This window comes from Ammospiza nelsoni, chromosome 4 (genome assembly GCF_027579445.1).
Source record: "Ammospiza nelsoni isolate bAmmNel1 chromosome 4, bAmmNel1.pri, whole genome shotgun sequence".
In the NCBI taxonomy this organism is placed as follows: Eukaryota; Metazoa; Chordata; class Aves; order Passeriformes; family Passerellidae; genus Ammospiza; species Ammospiza nelsoni.
The window spans coordinates 16,496,815-16,516,570 of NC_080636.1; the positions used below are offsets into that span (position 1 = coordinate 16,496,815).

Consider the following 19,756-nt stretch of genomic DNA (forward strand, 5'->3'; position numbering starts at 1 on the left):
CCCAGCCATAGTAATGTAGTTCCACCTGACTGACTAAACTTCTTTTGTAGTTGCTGTGGGTCTGAAGTTCTTACTCTAACAGTGACAGCATATCTGCTAAAGAGCCTGCATCTTTTACCCTCCTGAACAGTAGCACAACTTTCCTTCTTTTCTTTCTCAGCTATTATTTCACAAGGTAACAGAATGGAGAACAAACAGCAAAGCAACGGCATGATGAAAGAAAATAATGCAGTAAAGAAAAAAGTGGTGAGTGAATTAATCAAATCTTCTTTCAAGGCATTTGTTTGCTATTTGGAGACTGGAGGTGGAAAATAATTATAAAATAATTATTATAAAATAATTATTTGGAACCTATATGAATACTTACTCTTTTTTTGAGTAGCATATGTTTAGTTTCTGTAACTAACCAACAGTGATTGGAAAGAGTCAAAAATTGTGAGCATGTTAAGGTGAGAAATTATGTACATATTAATCACATGTAGCCATGGTATTTGTATTTGAGTATGAACTGAACTACTTGCACCTATTTAACATGAAACAAAACAAAACACAGGTGTCTGATTCATCTCAAATGCACTCTCTTTATTCCAGGGGCTTGATTCTCCTACCTTAACTTATTTTTTTGACTTTTACAACAATTCAAAGGGATGATAAATGTTGTCCAGATCTTCTATCAACATGTATAATAATTGTACACACTCATGAGTATCCTCTAACTTTCTATTCAAACACCAGTCACCTTGATCTGAGCCAATGACATCTTGAAATTTCTGCATCATAAACTGTTTCCCAGCCTGCATTGCTTAGTGGAATTACTTACTATGTCTCTGAGAGCTCTGAGATAGTTCTGAGGTATGTACATATCAGAAGTGAAAACAGCTCAGATTTACACCAGTATCAGCTACAGTCACTTGGGGACAATTCCCAGATGCACATCATTGCCAACTAGAAGGTGTCATTTGACTCTTAGCAGTTCAAAATTCCGTGTTTGCAAGTAGTTACCTTCAAATATAATAGCTGAAAGCTTTTATCTTCCCCAGGTGGCATGCCTAATCCCCATCCTTAACACAGCAGTAGTGTGGCGTTTCAGATCTAAACCTCCTAAGGCTGTGGAAACATCCTTAACATCTTAATTGCCTACAAGTCTTGTGGTACCTTCACTTTCTACCCTCGGCAACACGGGAAGTCTTTCTCACCTTAGTCTAGAGTCCTGCTCACCGAAAGGCTGCCCGGATCTCCAGTCGGGACAGCGGCAGGGGTCCCTGCAAGCCGTGGTCCCCCAGCCCCACTGCCACGCGGCGGCGGGGCCGCGATGGACACGAGTGGTGACATTGCCCTGCCCTACGTGCTCTGCTGGCTCAGTCCCCGCGGAGGGACACCCCGGGCACGGCGGCGGGCGGGCACATTCCCCTGAGTTATGTGCGAGCACGAACAGCAGCGAGGCCGTGCTCCCTCCCCATCGCTCGGGTCCTGCCCGCAGCCCCGGGCACCGGATCAGTCCCCTCCCGAGAGCCGCCTCCTCCCACGGCCAGAGCAGGGACCGGGACAGGGATAGGGACAGGGAGCGGGACAGGGGCAGGGGCAGAGACAGGGGCAGGGGCAGAGACGGGGGCAGGGACAGGGGCAGGGACAGCGATAGGGACAGGGGCAGGGATAGGGACAGGGGCAGGGACCGGGACAGGGGCAGGGATAGGGGCAGGGACAGGGGCAGGGGCAGAGATAGAGACCGGGACAGGGGCAGGGCCGCAGGGCCCCGGACGCCCCGAGCGCCCTGCGCGGCCCCCCCGCCGCCGCCGCCGCCCCCCGCGGCCGCGCCCCCGCTGCCCCCGGAGATGCGCGGCCGCTGCGCCCGTGCGGCGGCGGCGCGGACGGAGCCATGGACGGAGCGGCGGAGCCCGAGGCGCACACGCTGGTGAAGCGCGGAGCGGGGAGCGGCGGCCGCGGTGTAAGTAGCGCGGGGCGCTTTCCGCGGTGCGGGAATGCCCGCGGCCCTTACCGCGGAGCGGGAGAGAGCCAGGCGCTGCGGGCGGGGAAGCTCGGCCTGCGATGCCCACGCCTCGGGGAGGATTAACGGGAGAGGGAGTGATTCCCATCCTCTCTGGCGTGACGGGGAGGGTGGTGCGCGGAAGCTGCGGGAGCCGGAGTAACAGCCCGGGGCTGCCCCGAGAGCCGGGCACAGCTCACAGGTTGCACAGCCCGTCCCCGCTCGGGAAGTTGTTGGTGCCGGTGCAGGGGAGCCAGGCCGGTGTTGGGCAGAGCTAAAAGCGCCGCAGCCGCCCAGCCGGGACGCGGAGGATGCGCGGGGTCAGCGCGGGGCCGGGGGCGCCGCCGCCGCTGCCGCGGGTGAAGCGCCGGCCGGTCCGCGCTGAGCGAGGCGAGGGCGCCGCTGCTGCTCCCTCGCCGCTCCCCAGGACCATCCTATTGCAAAGCTCTCAGGGCGAGGGCAGAGGCGGAGAGAGGGACGCAGGTTTCCATTGCTCGCCCGCAGCCCCGAGGGCAGAGCTGGCGGAGGGCGCCGGGACCGCGGGCACCTGCCGGGAGCGCCCGGCCCAGCCGGAGCTGCTGCTCCCCGGTATGGTGCTCCAGAGTCCAGCCTTCCCGTGTCAATCAGCAATATCTATTTTAAAATATTAAACTTCCTTATGCATGCATGCAATGTTTGCCGCTAACGATTGTGCTTAATTTTAGTCTGAGGAGGGGGCTATAACTAACCAAAGTACAACACTCTAAACTGTGTTTTGAAAAATGAGGTGCGAACTGTCATGCAGTAAATGAAAAAAAAAAAAAAAAAGGCAAATTGAGACTCATGGTAGCCAGCACAAATATTTCACTGCATACTGAACAAGGACTGGAGTTGAGAAAAACATCTGTAGAGCACAGTGCCCGAAAACGTAGGCTTTCACAAGTAAGCATTCCTCGGGTACCTGCAGGTGTTTGCTGTGAGCTGACATGCAACTTTCCTGACTGAACTCTCATTGCTGTGGTGACGGTGACACGTCCCTGCCCTGGGCTGACAGCAGGGACGCATGAGCACACACACACCCGGCCGTGAAGCCAAGGAACACCTGAGAAGGAGGCGTGGCTGCCTTCTTTCTTCCTGGCCATTTAAAAGACACTGGGGCTTGTGCTTATCTTCTACTAATGTTGCCACAGGGTAAATATTTTTTTTGAGCAACAGTTTGATTTTTGGGGTTTTTTTTTGCATTCTTGCTTCATTGTGCTTTTGTCTTTATCTGGTGTTGCTGAAACCTGAGCAAATATTTAAAATAGTAAATGAGGAGACAGGCTGTGGAGAAGCTGAAGTTCATGTTCCAAGTTCCAAAACCTCTGAATTGAGTGAGCCTGAAGTTTTCTGCAGCTGCCTACATACTTAAAAACTCCATGGTATTGAATAAGTTTCTAAACGCAGCTATCACAGTGTGAAATTTTCTATGCACCTCTGTGATTTGCCCTGCAGTATCTTCCACTTAGCCTCACGTGCATATAATTTGCCTGTACTGAAATTTTTATGCATTCATTGATGGTTTTAATAACCATTTGGCTATATGTTCCAAATAATTTTGATTGCAGGATTTTCTGATATGTCTAATGTTGTTGAAGTAGAGCCCTTTAGAAATATTGCATTGAGATTACTGCATAACACTTGGGAACTCACACTTACTGCTTGTGAACCCTTTGGGAGCAGCCTGGTAGACCACCAGAAATATTTTCCCCAGCATTCATTCAGAGTAGTAGCAATTCCTTCTAAGTGCAGGAATGTTTGTGCATAGCAGAGAAATAATAAGCACCCAATATGAGATGTTATTATCAGAAGTTAAATAAAGCCTTATGTCAAGTTTCTGCATTTTGTTGACAAAGTAATGGTGCAAACTCTATGTGTGTGTGTGGCAGGCTCATTTTAAGAAGCTGGCTAATAACAATAAATTGTGTTTGGCTTATGTAATGATCTCAACAGGATATATTTCGTACACAAGGCTTTTGGCCCCCTGCACACTTCCTCCTGACCTGGCCAAAAGCAGGCTGGTTAATGAACTGTGTAATCTCTTAAAAGGTTCCCACACCATGTGGATGAAGTGAAAAGCACTCAGCCACCCTGCAGGGTTCATTTTGAACACTCAGAGCTGGCAGCTCCGAGCGTGGCAGACCCACAAATGCTGGGCTGTACACTGTGCTCCCCACCCTGGCACCCGGGTGTCTCATGTCGTCTCCACAGGTGACAGAGCCGGTGACAACAGTGTGGCACAGGAGGTCTGGCACATGCCCATAGCCACGGCGTGTTCACCTGCCCCGCTGTGCCCACAGGGCTGGTGGAGCTCGTTCCAGTCACTGTCACTGCAGCCATGCCATGTGCCAGCTACACAACCCTCCTTCATACTCAGGACCTGCTTTTCCCAAAGTGAACACACAGCTTTGTGCAGCTGACAGAACGTATTCACTCTAACCTGTTGTGGTGTGGTCAGTGATAGAACTGAAGCTGAGTTCCTTTTAGGCATGCTTAAGCAGGTCTTCCTCCTTTTGAAAGGATTGGGGCTTCAGTGAATGAGGAAGCTGGGCATAAATTGCAGTGAGCTGAGCCTGAAATTCTATATTCTTATCATAGCTGGTTTTTAAATTGAAAACACATTAAAAATACATTCATTTTAGCACATTCAGAGCTGTCTTTCATTATCTACACAATGATATTTGCAATTGACCAGCCACCCAAACACTAACTCCAATGTCTCTTGGGAATGGCTGGGAATGGTCTCTTCTGCCATATTCTGTCATCCAGCAGGAGAACTGAATGGCAGAAAGTAATGCTGGGGAAGCTGGAAAGGAATGCAAATGCAAAATCTCTCAAATCAAAGCAGTTCTGCCTTTTATTCAACAGCTGATGTGGAAGCAGAAAGTGCAGATTTGGGCTGAAAAGAGTATGAAGAGGATGAGGGGAGGAGCCCTGAGGAGGGAGAAGTACGGGTGTGCCACTGGCAAAAGGGCACTGGAGAGTTTGTGGCGAGTGGGGGATGTGGTGTGCACACCATCTCATGGATTTTCAGCCAAGTCAGATCTACCCACAGACCTGTTGTATCACATATATGCTATACCTCACTTCACTGTGTTAGTGATATACTGTCAACAGTTTCCTTTGCTGAGATTATGCTTCCCCAGCGTTCTACTTTTTGATGTGGGAGCTGCTACAACACTTGCAGCAGAACTCTGTGAGGTTGAAAGAAGTTCAAATGTTCACTTATGCCTCCATAGATGTTAAGTGACATGCTGTCACTTCAAATGTAATGTTTCTCAGAATGAGCAGGGAAAAGTGTTTCAGGCTATTATTCTGCAGCAAGGACATCTGCCTGCAGGAGCTATGCAAGATAGCTAAAGGGTGTTTAAAACCTGAGGTATGTTAATTCTGAGTGTATTAGCAATGACTGCTTCTTTTCTTTGTTTTGCAGAATTGGTCTGGGAGTCTTGTTGTAGCCTCCTTAACTGGTGCTTTTGGGTCGTCTTTTCTTTACGGCTACAATCTGTCGGTGGTGAACGCTCCCGCAGGGGTAAGTGACTGACTGAAGCGGAATTTAACATCAGTAGAGGGCAGCCTTGTCCAACTATTGTCTCCTCAGCATCCTGCCTTTAAAGTACCCCTGATTACATAGTAGAAGGGGATTAAATCTCGTATAGCAACATTGTTTGCCCAAAACCTTCTTTCTGCTTCCCGTGAGGTTTTCACGTAAATTCAGTAAGTGTCAGAGAGCTAAATGCTGCTGTTGAGGTGAGTGGGTGCACATGGTTTCCTTCTCATTCTCCCAGGTCCAGGCTAATCATGACTCTTCTTGCACACTTTTATGTGATAAAGCATTTGTAATATCGGACTGGTGAGTATTCAGTGGCTGCATGCACACGTTCAGCAACTTCTGTTCACGTCATCCAATTCTAGAGGGCTGCACAACATTTCATTCCCACAGCACTGATATTGTAAATAATGCCTCTGGTTTCCTCTTAAATAATGGGCCCCCTGTTCTGTTGTGATGTCTTGTTTGGTTCTGAATTCTAAACTTCTTCAACTACTGGCTGCAACATGTGGGATAGATTCGATGAATAGAGCACTGTGAAATCAGTATACAAAATTTGTGGCATTTCATTAAAATATCAGTTATTGCAAATGGAAATCTGAACATTTTGTTTTTACACTGGCTGTCTAGAGACCCTCAATTCAGTCAAGCACAGCAGAAAGCAATTCAGGGGAGTTGCAAGCAACACTATTTTGAAAAGTAGCTCGTAAATATTGGAAATAAACTGTGCCCAATATTTAATTCCTTTCCAAAATAGTTCACTTCCAAAGCTAAGCTCCTTCTTTTATGAAAATCTCCTATTAAAATATGTTGCTAGATTTATACCTAAGCAGGTTTTTCATGTTAAAGCTGGATGCAATATTTATGCAAATAACAAAAGAAGCATTTTTTAAAATTTATGTTCTATATGTGGATTTTACTTGGTAAACTGTTGACCCAAAGGAGCAGGAAGAGACTCAGCCTATAGAAATCTTTAATTGCTTGCTGAATAACTTCTGGGAGTTTTCTTCAAGTTCCTTTTATATACTAGTTATTCAAGGCTGGATAAACTGGATGTTAGCATGACATGTCCAGTCATCACTTTACCTTGCAGTCATCAGAGGATAAAAACAGCTTAGAAAAAATCAGCAAGAAGCTGTAATTCTGTGAGCAATGGTATTGATTGTCCTGCTGGAAAAATCCTTCCTGCACTGCCTTGGGGCTGTCAGCAGAGCAGTGAGAATGAGCCAATTTCTAAACTTTTAAGTACCATTTAAAAAATGGACTGTCCTGGTAGTCAGAACTTTCTGTCACGTTCTGCAGGAGTAAGGGAAAGAAAGGATGATGGGATGTGCTCCTTGGCAGCACTCAGAAAGTTCTCTTTGAATCATGTGATAGATTACAGTGGTGTGGGTGGGGAGGTTGAAGATGCAGCCCTGTGAAAAATGCTAAATTCCAGGTTTTGTACTTAATAACACTTCCAGGATTGTCTGGTTCTGTTTGCAATCTTTAACGTGGCTTTTGTGCTGGAACTGGGCACTATGCTGATGGCTTTGGTCAAACCATTACAGGTATGGATGAAGTCTCCCTTGGTGTTCAGTGTTCGATTGAGAACTTCATAACTCTCTTATTCACGTTAAGCCATACATTAGCTAGGGCTAAGGAGCAGTCCTACTGACAAGGAAGCTGTGTAGTTCAAGAAGAAAATACCACTCTGTCCTCTGGCCCTCTCTCCAGGATTGATGTGTGCCATCCATTTGCCTACAGCAGACCCCTTTCCTGTCCCTGTCCCTGCAGCTGCAGTGACCAGGTTGAAGGGAGAGCAAAGGCTGAGGTCATGGCCATGGTGGGCAGCAGTGAGCCACATCAGAGCTGTGCTTTTTGCATCACAGCAAAAGGAACCTTTGCCCCATCTGTTTTCTCCTGTATGTGACTCAATCAGTCTGCTGCAAGGTGACCCTTTGGGAATGATGTGAGATGACAGAAACACCACAGCTGAGCATCTTGTAGCAGTACAAAAACCAGCCTTGTAACAAGTTATACTGGGAATGCAGTAATTACTACAAGTTGTACCCTGTGTTTCCTGTATAAACTTGGTAGGAATAATAATTTCTTGTGGTGACATGCAGCTCACAGCTGACAATGTCAGATTGTCCTTTTCTGTATAGCATGTTGGGTATCTTCTGCCCCTGTCTACCTCAGTACAATTCCTCTTGATGCTGAAGTCCTACACCCTTAGAGGAGGACTGTATAACCCTTTGAGAAGTAGTGAAAAAAGACTTGATTATGACAGTTGACTAAAACACAGAATGCTTCCAGAATCCTAGAACTGAGCATGTCAGCAGGAGCTGATGGAGTGAAGGGAGTAAATTTAAAACTGAATTGTTGAAGAACTATATGTAAATTCTTCCTGTGTCCACTTCCTTTCAGTGCGACAAGTTGTGTCAGCTCATCAAACCACAGGGGAATTCTCCTACAGTTCTCACTGGTGGGCTTTATTTCAGGTCATCTCATGAGGCAGAGTTAGTCTGACTTCCTGATTGTTACAAGGGGGAAATAAGCTGCACATACTCTGTTCACAGCTGAGCTTGCTTCCCACTCAGTTCCCTGTGGTTCTGGGGGAAAGAGCATGGCCCATCACAGGTATGATTCCCTGAGAAACCCAGAATTACAAGTTTCCATGGGCTCGTTCAAAGAGTCACCAGAATTTATTAAAAACATATGGGAGCATTTGGCAACAGGAAGACAAAAGCTTTAATTGAATATAAGATGAAGCTGTCTTTTTCTGACCTGGATTTCTCCAGTTCATTTCATGGACTGATTGTGGCAATGCCTGTGGAACAATGATGTGCTTTGTGCTCTGTGAGGGAAGCAAAGTCCCTGCTACTTTCTGCTCTGCAGCCCTTGCCCTCTTCCTGCAGGAGTCTGCGGCTCTGAGTTCCTATGGCACAAACACACAGCCTGCTGTGACAGCTGATTCTGTAGTTGTCACTGTGTGTGAGTGACCTCTGTAACTAGGGGTAAGACAAGGAAAAGATTTCTCTTGTTTTTAAAATATATCCATTAAATTCATATATATAAAAATTTATATATTCCTTATATTCCTCTTGTCTTTCTCATCCCAGCACTACTATCATAATGAAGTGAGGCAGCTGAGAAAATAAGATACTGATATCTGTCAGCCACCATTTTTTGTAGGCTTTGTTTACAGGCTAAAATTTCTGTATACAAGTTTATGCTTTTAGTGTTATTGAGAGACCTGATCAAAAATTCCCAAGAGAGTTTTACACAGAATTTAATGGATTTGAATCCAGTGGATTTGTTCTACCAAGTTTGTTTTTTTTTTCATGTGCATCTTCTGAAAAGTTCTATGTTTTATTAGCTTCCTATTTATTGGCAATGGGAGTCCAGAGAGAGGTGTTAGTACATGTCAGAGCATCCATCTGTCACTAGTGAGTGTTTTAGTTTGTACTTTCTTTTCTTGAATATTTGCAGTTATTTGATGTCTCCTTGTAAATAACAAAGCTATGCTGAGAAAATTAGTCATAACACAAGGGGAGAGTAATTTACATACTATTTTTAGCCATTATCATTAACAAGAAATGCTATTAGTGTTCTAAAACTGTTTTCTCTCAGTAATCATTACTATCAGAAATTAATTTCAAATAGACAAGAAGATGTCTGAATCGAAATATAATCTGAGTACTGGTGTTAAAGAACTAAGATGTTACTACTTGATTTAATGGCAGATTCATTTGGAATCTTACTCTGAAACTTCTAAATGATTCAAGCACCAAAATTACTTGTCTTTTTTATTTTTAAGGTTATTTTTAAATGTTTTTTCCCTGTCTGTTTAGAAACATTCAAGATGGGATGAGAGAAATGACCCTGTTCTCCTTTTAATTCAGGGTAAAAAAAAGTTTAATAGAAATTTGATGGATGGAAGACAAGGAATTGTATATTCCACCTTCACCTTTCTTAGCTATTTTGTCAATGGAGAGGTGATGATTTTAGTTTGCTAAAAGCCCTCAAATAGAATATTTCATGTGTCCAAGGCCAGACTTCAGGCAAAGTTTGAAATTCCTAGTTTGAACAGGGAAAATGTGGTGGAATATTATGCTGAGAAGAAACTGGGAAGAAGTAAGTAAAGACACAAGATCAAGCTTTTGATACCGTAGAGCTTGAGAGCTTTTCCCAAGGGTGCTGTGCCCTTCTGCTGTAGTGACTGCAACTTCTTGGTACTGCATCCTCACCAGAGCATCAGGCACAGCGTGGCATTTCCTTGGTTTTGAAGCAGGAGCAGCACAAAAACAAGGAAGCTTGACTAAAGAGAAAGTAAATAGGAGATGTCTCTGCAGGCAAACAGAGACTGTGTTAAAACACTGTCCTGGAGCTATGGCATCTTTACCTTTTAAAAAGATGAAAAACTTATTCTAATTAAACATCAGGGAAGGGAAGTTGTTAGAAGGCATCCTTCAAAAATCTGTGGTTGTGCTCATGTGAGGAAAGCAGAGGAAGAGTGTAAACTTTGGCAAGTTAAAGGCTAAAGGGTGATCTCATCCTGGGCATTCTTGGCTATCTGTGGAGATTTTTCCCCATCCCCATACAAGGTTCGGTACTGCCTTGTAGTTATATGTATATATACTTGGACAGACTCACCTAGTTTTATTGCAGTTTTATCTATAAATGAAGCCCCATTTTTTGGAGGTGAGAGACAGAAGAGCAGAAGTGATTCCTGCAAGAAAGCTACTGCGGGTTTTCTGAGTTTTTAATTCTGTTTCTCTCAGTTGTATTCCTCAAGTGTGATATATTTTTTTGCACATATTTTTGTTATTTATTTTCTTTCAGTTTATCAAGAAGTTTTACAATGAAACTTGGGAGAGGAGATATGGCTTCTCAGTGGATGAAGGCACGCTGACACTCCTCTGGTCAATAACCGTTTCCATTTTTGCCATCGGTGGCCTTGTGGGCGCCATTATTGTAACCCCAATTGTGAAGTTCTTTGGGAGGTAAGTGTTTTGGAAAACTTGCATTTTCTAAAGTAGTTTCTCACTTAGTCTCTCTAGAAGGTTTTACTTTTATTACAAAACAAAACAAAACAAAACAAAACTTTAAATTCTGAAAACTTACTGTGCATCATTTGAGTTGCAGAAGCCATTTGCTCTGAACGGGCAGTGGGTTGAGATCTCAAGGAGTGTGACTTGTCAAATATGCCAAAGGAAAATACATAAAATACAAATTATTTCAGAAAAGACTGGCAGCATCTTGTTTCATGAGTTTACTAAGTATCTTACTGTAAACAAACAAAGCTATCATCATATCTAATTTGCTTCTTAACAGCATTTGCTGTCATACGGTAATAAAAATTTACTCTTTTTTCAATCCTTGTGTCAACTCAAAGCACAGTTTGAAGAACTGGACTAGGATGAAGTTCCTGTATGGCCTTCCCCAAGAAGGTGTTGGGCATTCTGTACAATGCAGTATTTTATCAAGTCTTGACCATAGAGAATATGAGTGTTTTAGGAATGTTTGTATTGGTGTGTGCTTGCATTTTTGCTGCAGGTACTAACTAGGTATTTCTGTAAAATTTTTGTGTCATACAGTCTTTCAAATAGGATTTGAAAGGTCATTTATCATTTATCTATATTTAGAAGAGCATGGGAAAAAACCCTCACCATTGTAGCATTCATCATAACTGCTCGTTTGGATTTTTCTTAATTGTAAATTCAATATTATTTGATATCTTTTAGTCAGCTAAATCACAGGAGAACATCATCATTGAGGCTTAAATATAAGTGTAAACCTTTAGTGTTCTTACTTCCCTATTTCATATTCTGACTATTTCCAATAGATTGTACTTTCCTAGGTCTATTTTTCATTCTCCCAACCTGTCCATATGTCATATTTCATCTCAAAGGGTGTATTTTCAGGTTCCTTCATTTCATGCTTACAGCAAGTCAGTATTCTTAGCTGTTACCCATTCTTCATGATTTTTTTTTTGTCACTTCAGCACTTGATTTCCAATTTTTAAATATTTTCCCTAGTTACATTATTTATTTTTTCAGGTTTTCAATTTCTTCTGCCAAATCATGCATTTGGTTTTAACATACTTGTTAGAAATATGAAATTGTGCCTGACTCAGACTGATTAATTCTCAGTAAATAGTTGAATCTTTATTAAAACAAAGTGAAGTAAAAATGGGTTCACAGAAGTCTAGAATTTTCAGTGAAGAGTAGAAGAGCTTTGTGTGCAGGTTTGTCCAAATTGATAAAATTGTTAAAATAGTTAAAATGGTGGCTGATCTCTGCTGTAGATACACTTCCACTGGAGCTGGTCGGGTTTCCAGGGCAGATCTCTACACTTGCAGACTCTGCCCCTGTTTATTATGTTTATCTCCATGATGCCATGAAAACAGCTCTGTTACAGATACAGAGTGCTGGAGCAGAGATGGGAAGGGGCTGTGAATAAAGGCTGCTCACCAAAGAATGGTTCTTGAGTTTGCTGCTCACTCTGCAGAGTGTTTGTCTGGTCTAGGAACCCAGACTGACACGTCATTATGGTAATTGAGGAGCACACAGTGAAATGTTGACAGAACAATAAAATACTTTGCTGTTAAATTGCTCAAGTGTAGGTTGGAGGGTTGTATCTATGATGAAGCTGAGCTCCATTTACACTGACACAGAATAATGAGCTAAGGGGGATTAAAAGCACTAGTCAGAAATAATGCATGACTTTAAAAGAACACTTTTGAATCATATTGCTATAAGGTTAAAAACATAAATTCCAAATTACTGGATTCCTATTTACTCCAAGAGACATGTAAAGTAATTTTTTGAAAGGGAACCTTCATCCACATAAACATAATTCCCAAGTTCAGATGTGGCTTTAGCTCTTTGTAACTTAAATTCTCCTCTTCTAACGAAGAGGTTCTGCTGCTGTTTATCCTGACACCCAGACCAATATGCTCAAGGGATTGTTTAGGTCACTTCCAGGATCTCTCTCGAAGGAGGGAGAGGCTGAGCATCACACCAGGCTCCTCTCCTTGCTCCTGGTACCGCAGCCATTGGTCACACTCAGTGCCTTCGGTGAGAGAAGGGGCAGCGCAAGGGCTCAGGGTCAGTGTGCACAAATCCCTCTGTGCCATTCCCCGCTCCTCACTCCCCTGTGCTCTAGCGTGGGTCCCCATGGCCCACAGTCCTTGCTCAGGCCTGGATCACCCTCTCCTCCAGTGGCCTCGTTACACCCTCACTCCGTCTGCCCACAGAAGCCACCCCTGCAGCCCCAACAGCCCCCAAACCCTGCCACAGACCCTGCTTTCCATAGCAACACCCTAAATGCAGTGTTCTCTTCTTTTCATTTCCTTTTCATTCTGTCAAAGTCTTTGTTTTTACCATGCTTTGGTAGGCTGTGCTTTTCTCAGCTGCATAGTATAAGGGTTTGCTGGCCAACTTTTTCTCAAAAATATGTAGTTTATAGTTTTTATTTAAATTAAAGGAGAAAAAAGCAGTATCTTCAGATGAATAAGACTTGTTTGACCCAAATGAACATTTTCTTTCCAGTTCTGTCATTATTTGTATCACTTCAGCCATCTCAGAGTGTATATCCATCTGAAAAATCTGTTCTAAACAGTTACAGTCATCAGTCTGATGGTTGTGCTGTATAGACCAAATGAATTGTATCTAATTTTTCTATCTTCAAGCCATGCTATTCATTCAGTGTTCAAAACTCACTAGAAAGCAGGAAACATGATTAAAAATACAGGTGTTAAATATAGCTCCTTTCAAAAACATATGCATCTGTTGTGAGAAGTTGGGTGACTTTTTCAATGGGGGTGAAATTTCCTCTTGATACTTACACATTGAAAAAAATTAGAACTGGTGGGACAGGAAAGGGATAGACAGCTTTCCTGGTCACTCCTTTTTAATTTGTGCCTCAAACTTGAGCAGAAAGTTCTGAGAGATGAAAACTAAAAGGAATTAGGGTGTTGGCAAATCAAAAGTTTAGATGTTTTGAAAATTTTGAAAAGCATTTTTGTGATTTGGTTTATGCTTTTTAAAAAAGTAATAATTTGCCATAAAGAGTATTTCTTTTATTTGAAAAAAAAAAACTAGTATTTTATTTAACTGTTATAGAATGAACTAATTTTAAAATGGGGAAGAAGTATGTAAACCTGTATTTTTATTAATTCCAATAATTTTTAGAAAAGCGTTGCTTTTTATTACTTGAATGAACCCAAACATTTTTCCTAACTCTACAAGTAGGAAGTAATTTTCCTCAATGTATGGTTTCAATATTGAGAATTTAAGGATGAATTATAATGACACAGGTGATGTCACAGTTGGGAAGTTCTTGAAGTGTCAAAAACTGTATGTCACATTAAAGTGCCTGTAGTTATATCAGCTTATTGCTATTTGAAGTATATTCTTTGGGTTCTCCATACAGTCATTTATCCAGAATATGCTTAATTATATTCATCTACAGAGCCTCAGACCTGGCACTTGGGTTTTAGGATGCATAAGCTGGCTCCTTGCTGTGCTGTTGAAGTACAGCTCTTTAGTTACCTATGTTATGTTTTCTTTTAAACTGTGGTGTAGGTTTGAAACTGTACCCACGTGGGTATAGTGCTGTTTTTCAGAACTCCACACATCTAAGAGGCAGTGTTTGCTAGGCGCTTTTTATTTTTAGATATTTAAGAATAATAGCTTAGTGTGCTTCTAATATAGCTACATTTAACTGCCAGGATGCTGGTTTCTACCTAAACCATCTTTGCCTTTTAGGAAATGCACATTGGTGCTCAATAATGTGTTTGCAGTGGCAGCTGCACTGCTGATGTCCCTGTCCTTGCTGGCTGGATCGTTTGAAATGCTCATCCTGGGCCGCATCATCATGGGAGTGGATGCAGGTAAGCTTTGGTCCTGCTCTACATGTCTGAAATTATTGTGCTGTGCACACACTGCAGGTCAGCTTTGGTCACACTCTACATGTCTGAAATGATTGTGCTGTGCACACACTGCAGGTCAGCTTTGGTCACACTCTACATGTCTGAAATGATTGTGCTGTGCACACACTGTCTCCTCTTCCCCTGCCAGAATTTGCTTTACATCAAAGAGGTGTTCCAGGGACTAGCAATAGCCACACTGATTTCACTGGGACAAAATGGCACACTAAGGGCTGGAGGATCTGATGTTTGGAGGAGACACTGGGATGGATGCTCACCACTGCTAACAAAGCTGTTGTTTCCCCACCTTTCCTTTTCCAGCCATGGTAGAGTGTGTTTGTTTCCATGCCATGAAAACCCCTTGACTAGGAGAGTGCTTTCTGCTATTAACACTGCTTTTTGCTGTGCTTAGCAGTTGTTGGGTCCCATGTTAATACCTGCAGGACTAGGGAAGGTTGGTACTTTATCAGTTGTTCCTAGCAATATGGTGTTCCCAGTTTGAAAGTAAACCATGGAGGCGCTGCAGCACCAGAATAACCTGGCAGCTAGAAGGAAGGGTTCCTGCTAATTTTTATCCCAGATTACCATCAAGCAACCAAACTTCTGGAGCTGTGCAAACATTGCCATTGCACTGAACAGGGTCATGCATTTGTTTGTTCTGTTCCTGGCTTTAAACAGCATTCCAACTCTTATTTTATGCCTATTGTGAAGAGTTCATTGCAGCAATAAGCCTGTATTGAGAGGAACATCTGCTAATACAGTTTACAGTAAAAATACTCCATCTGACAATGTCTGTTCTGTCTGACTGATGCACTGGGCTTTTGTTCCCTTACCCACACCCATGTTAACATGATTTTGCTTGCTTTGGGATGAGAAAATTTAAAATATAAAATCTGTTCTCCTGGAGATTCTCATCTCTGAGTAACCTTTGGTGCTCCACATCAAAAAGCAGCCTACACACGTTGCTGTAGATCTGTAATAGATAATCAATCCCATTGTTATTAAATCATGTGAGACTAATTAGACATGCAGGGAAAATAATTCATGTTATGTATGGATAGATATAATTCTGTTCCTTGCATGTTTTTATGGCACTCTTGTGAGCAGATTATCACTCAGGCTCCTTTCAATAGAAATTGTTGCATACCTGGCATAATAAATATGTTTTGACTTAATATATGGGTTTTGTTCTTCTTTTGTAGGCATTTCATTAAGTGCCCTCCCCATGTATTTGAGTGAAATATCTCCTAAGGAAATTCGTGGTTCATTGGGTCAGGTCACAGCCATTTTCATTTGCATTGGTGTTTTCACTGGTCAAGTTTTGGGGCTGCCAGAAATATTTGGGCAAGTAAGTATTTAACAGACCTTTTCTATCAAAGAACACAAGCATGCTCTAAGTGTCATAGTTTCATATTGTGACTGGATTCACAAAAGTGGAAAACAGAAATATTTCCTTTTTGTTATGAAGCACTTTGAAAAGTAGTTTCCTCCATGTCTTCTACAAGCACATACTAAAAGCATGGCTAAGTTTGGTAGATGTGGCCAGCAGGTTCAACAGCTTGAGTGGCGCGTGTGTGTCAATATGCACATCTCCTTTTCCCCCTTTCTTGATGTACATCTATTTTTTTTAGTTTCCAGTTCCTTTGGACACCATGGAAATGCGTAAGAGTTTTTATATTTTTGATCTCTAATTTTTCAGTGTGAGATAGAGCTGAAAAGGCTTGGTTAGAGTTATTGTAAAATCTGAATAGGAAGATACTTGCTTAGTGATTATAGTGTTCCTTGTAGTGCAATCCTTACTTGCCCGGCTTTTAGACTAAGTGATAGAAGAGCAGAGTTAACACACACCTCTAGGGAAAGATTAACTATTCAGATAAGAGGTTGTCTTGTTGTCATAGGCTGAGATTAACTTGGTGGCCACTGGATGTCATCATTACTCTGAATAAATGAACTCGAGTTTTGTTCAGGCTGGCAATTGGAAATACAGAATCACACAACGGGTAAGGATGGAGGGAGCCATGCTGGTCATCTGATCTGACCAGGTGTTTTCCATTCAGAGATGATTCTTCAAGGCAGTGTGGAGGAAAGGTCTGCAGCAATCCTCTCACAGTGAAACTTGAAAACAGAATCCCTTCTGCTAGCCAGAGAAAGTAGTAAGGGGTTGGAAAGTGAGAGGAGCTTTTCCTTCTCTGTCCATCCAAAGGCAACTCCTTTGTAAATACATGATGCCACCCTCCCTGACACTTGTATTTTTGCCTGACCAGCTTTCTTATTCTGTCCCTTTATTCTGTTCAGCTCTCCTAAAGGCAAATGATTTGATTTAATTTACCCTTTACTGAAGGATTGATTTCTCCCCTGCCCATCCAAAGCAATAGATTTTAGGGAAAAACTTAAAATGGCTTTTATTGTGTCACTTCAACAGATGTCCCTTCAATTAGCTTGGGAGCAAGTTTATTACAAACAAGCGTATGAAATGTCAAGAGGCCAATTTGATTGATCAGAGTATGGCAGCCTTTATGTAGCAGGAGATTTTTTTAATTTGGGTTTTTGATACATGCATGCACTTTTAAAGTTGAGGTGTCAGGAAAATTCTTATTCCTTGATTTCAGCTCATTATTGCTAGTTTTATTTCTCTTCTTGGCTTCCTTTAATCACTGTTGTTGCTGCTACCAAATTATGGAGGTAGTGTTTCTGTTTCTACAAATTGCTTTAGTGTGAAGTTAATTAATATCCCACCATTAAAGACAGACATTATGTAGGAAGAAATATGCTTTATCTACAGAATTAGTTTTGTCAAGATGGGTAACATCAGCAAGTAAAAGAAACAAAGTTTTGGCTGATGTGGATCACAATATTTCCAACCAATTTATTGGAGGCAGCTTGAATATTCTAGTTGGGTAGGTGGGTGGGGTTTTTTCTTTTCATTCCTCTTGGTTTCAGTCAAACAGGATTTTTTTTCCTTAGATTTGTGGGGTTCCCATTGAAACTCCTTCAGTGGGAGTTGTTTTTTATTTTGCTGCGCTGTAGTTGTTTGTTTCTTATCAGAATTTGTTGTAAATAATACTACTTACAAAAACTAGTCTTCTGTCATAGTTTCATAACGTTTCTGCTGAGATCTGTCATGTCTATTACTTGTAAATTGAGCAAATATCTAAGAGGTTGTTAAACATTGTATCTAAGCATGGATGGTATTGAAGAAAGGAGGGACAAAACCAGAGATGAGAGTCTTGCTGGAAGAGAATCTTTGGAAAAGGGATGGACATAAGAATGGCTGTCGGCATGACTGAGGTCCTTCTTGTAAGAAAAGGTGACAGCAATATTGTTTGTGTGGTCAAGTCAGCAGAGGGAAGGGACAGGAACTGACTGCACCTTACACAAGGAACAAAGAATAGAGTGGCCTAATCTCAAAGACAATATGGCTACAAGAATGATTTTTTAAAATAAATATTGTGTGAATAATTGCATGCTGAAATTTGTCAGAGTGATGTTTGGAACAGACTCCCGGCTGAAGTAACTTGAGCAGAAAATTAAAATTTTAAATTGGAGCTTGATGCATTTATGTGAATTACATGAGGTTGTTGCCTTAAGTGGTTCTGTAGAAGTCTCTCTGCAGAAAAGGAAAGTGTTTATGTTGGCTGTGGGGCATAGTGTTAACAAGCACTTATTAACAACCTAAGTGATGATTTCCTCTGTTATCAAATGCAAAAGTGTTTCTTAAAATGTGAAATTGTGATAAAAATAGCTCTAAAGCAATGAGTATTACTTGAGGCAACTCAAAAGTCCTTACTGCTTTTTGTATCAAGTATGTTAAGGAGCCCTAAACAGATTTTTTAGCAATCTTTCTTTTGTCAAGATTGGTCAAGGTGCAGCAGGAGGGATGTGGGCAGCCCCAGGTGCAGTGCTGAGGGGCAGTGTCAGCTCTGGCTGGGTTACTGGCTCAAGGCTGGTTGGCTGTTTCCCATTCCTTCAGTTTTCCCAAGCTTTCTATTGAAAGTGCTGAGGATTGGCAATCTTCTCATTTCCTTCTAATACATTTTCATGACAGTTCTGTCAACTTATTCACGTAATTCTTTTGATCAACTATTATTTATTCCTTAGTACTTTTCTGTTTGTTTTTTTTTCACCACCTTCTACAGTGTGCTTCCTCTCTCCTCCCCCTATCACCTGTGATCTTTGTGTTTCAGATTAAACTTCACCTCCTCTAGTAACACAAGCTCTTTAATCTCTTTCTCACCCTGTAAGCTGTTGTCTCCAATAGTTCCTGGTTTAAATTTGAACCTAGGAGAACAAGATTATACAGCTAACCCAGATGAAATAATACTTTATAAAAAAAGAATTATATTAAATATTTACTGGTTTTACTGGGAATATTTTGTCTGAAGTAATGCAGAAATGCAATTTTTAATGCAAATTAAATACAATTTAATTCTTTTCTGTGTCCTGCCATATTGACATGAACTAGACAAACATGACTATGTCCAATTTTTAAATTATAGTATAAAAGAGCAAATGGAACAAAAAATTTACAATCTAATAAAGACTGTAATACCTAAATACAGGCAATATTTTTGATTCTGGATATATAGAATTTCATTGTATTTGCCTCCAAAGGTACTAATTTTAGAATGTGTTTCTTCAGTATGCAGTGCTTACCAAGAGTGATTATGTGAGAAAAGTTCCAGTTGTGATAGCAGTCCTCTGCTGCAGTGACTTGATAATCTTACTTGCTCTCCACAGTCCTAATTGCCTCCCATCCAACAAATTGCAGCTATGCTTTTTATTCAAGATTCTGATTCTTATAGGTCTGGAAAATTCCTGAGGCTTGGGAAATTGCACCATGGTAAAGGGGGCTGGTGATCAGAGTACAGAGCACGATGACTTCATGTGCTGGTGACCTGCTTCTCCCCAGCGCCCCAACAAGCTGTGTGCTTCTTTTCACCTGCTGGCATCTTGTGTTCTGTAAGCCAGAGTCCTTAGCTCTTGAGGAAGCCACGGCATCTGTAGGTGACAACTTGGTGCAGGCCCACGGGTGTGCAATGATGTTATCTGCTGTAATGTGGGCACTGAATTATTGCTGCTGGCTGCAGGATTATTTAATTCAGGCCATTTTTGGTTGTACAGCATGTGCAGCTTTTCATATATCTGACTGAAGGAAAAAAAACCAGATAATAAGATAAGGACAAACTATCTTAGACCAGTCACGTCTTCAAACACTGCCCTTCAGGTATTTCTGTTCTCTCTGTTTCTGTGATTCTGCAATTGAATCACCCAGCCTATTTTTCCTGAC

At 42.0% G+C, this 19,756-nt stretch overlaps 1 protein-coding gene across 1 annotated transcript in view; it reads left to right on the top strand.

The window, feature by feature from the left end:
- Positions 1-1,831: 1,831 nt before the first annotated feature.
- Positions 1,832-19,756, top strand: part of SLC2A9 (solute carrier family 2 member 9) — a 79,299-nt gene continuing 61,374 nt past the window's right edge. The window contains exons 1-5 of the mRNA XM_059471062.1: positions 1,832-1,945; positions 5,436-5,534; positions 10,380-10,540; positions 14,309-14,433; positions 15,672-15,817. Of these exons, the coding sequence (XP_059327045.1) occupies positions 1,877-1,945; positions 5,436-5,534; positions 10,380-10,540; positions 14,309-14,433; positions 15,672-15,817 (600 nt within the window). The 5' untranslated portion in view covers positions 1,832-1,876. The remainder of the gene's footprint in view (positions 1,946-5,435; positions 5,535-10,379; positions 10,541-14,308; positions 14,434-15,671; positions 15,818-19,756) is intronic.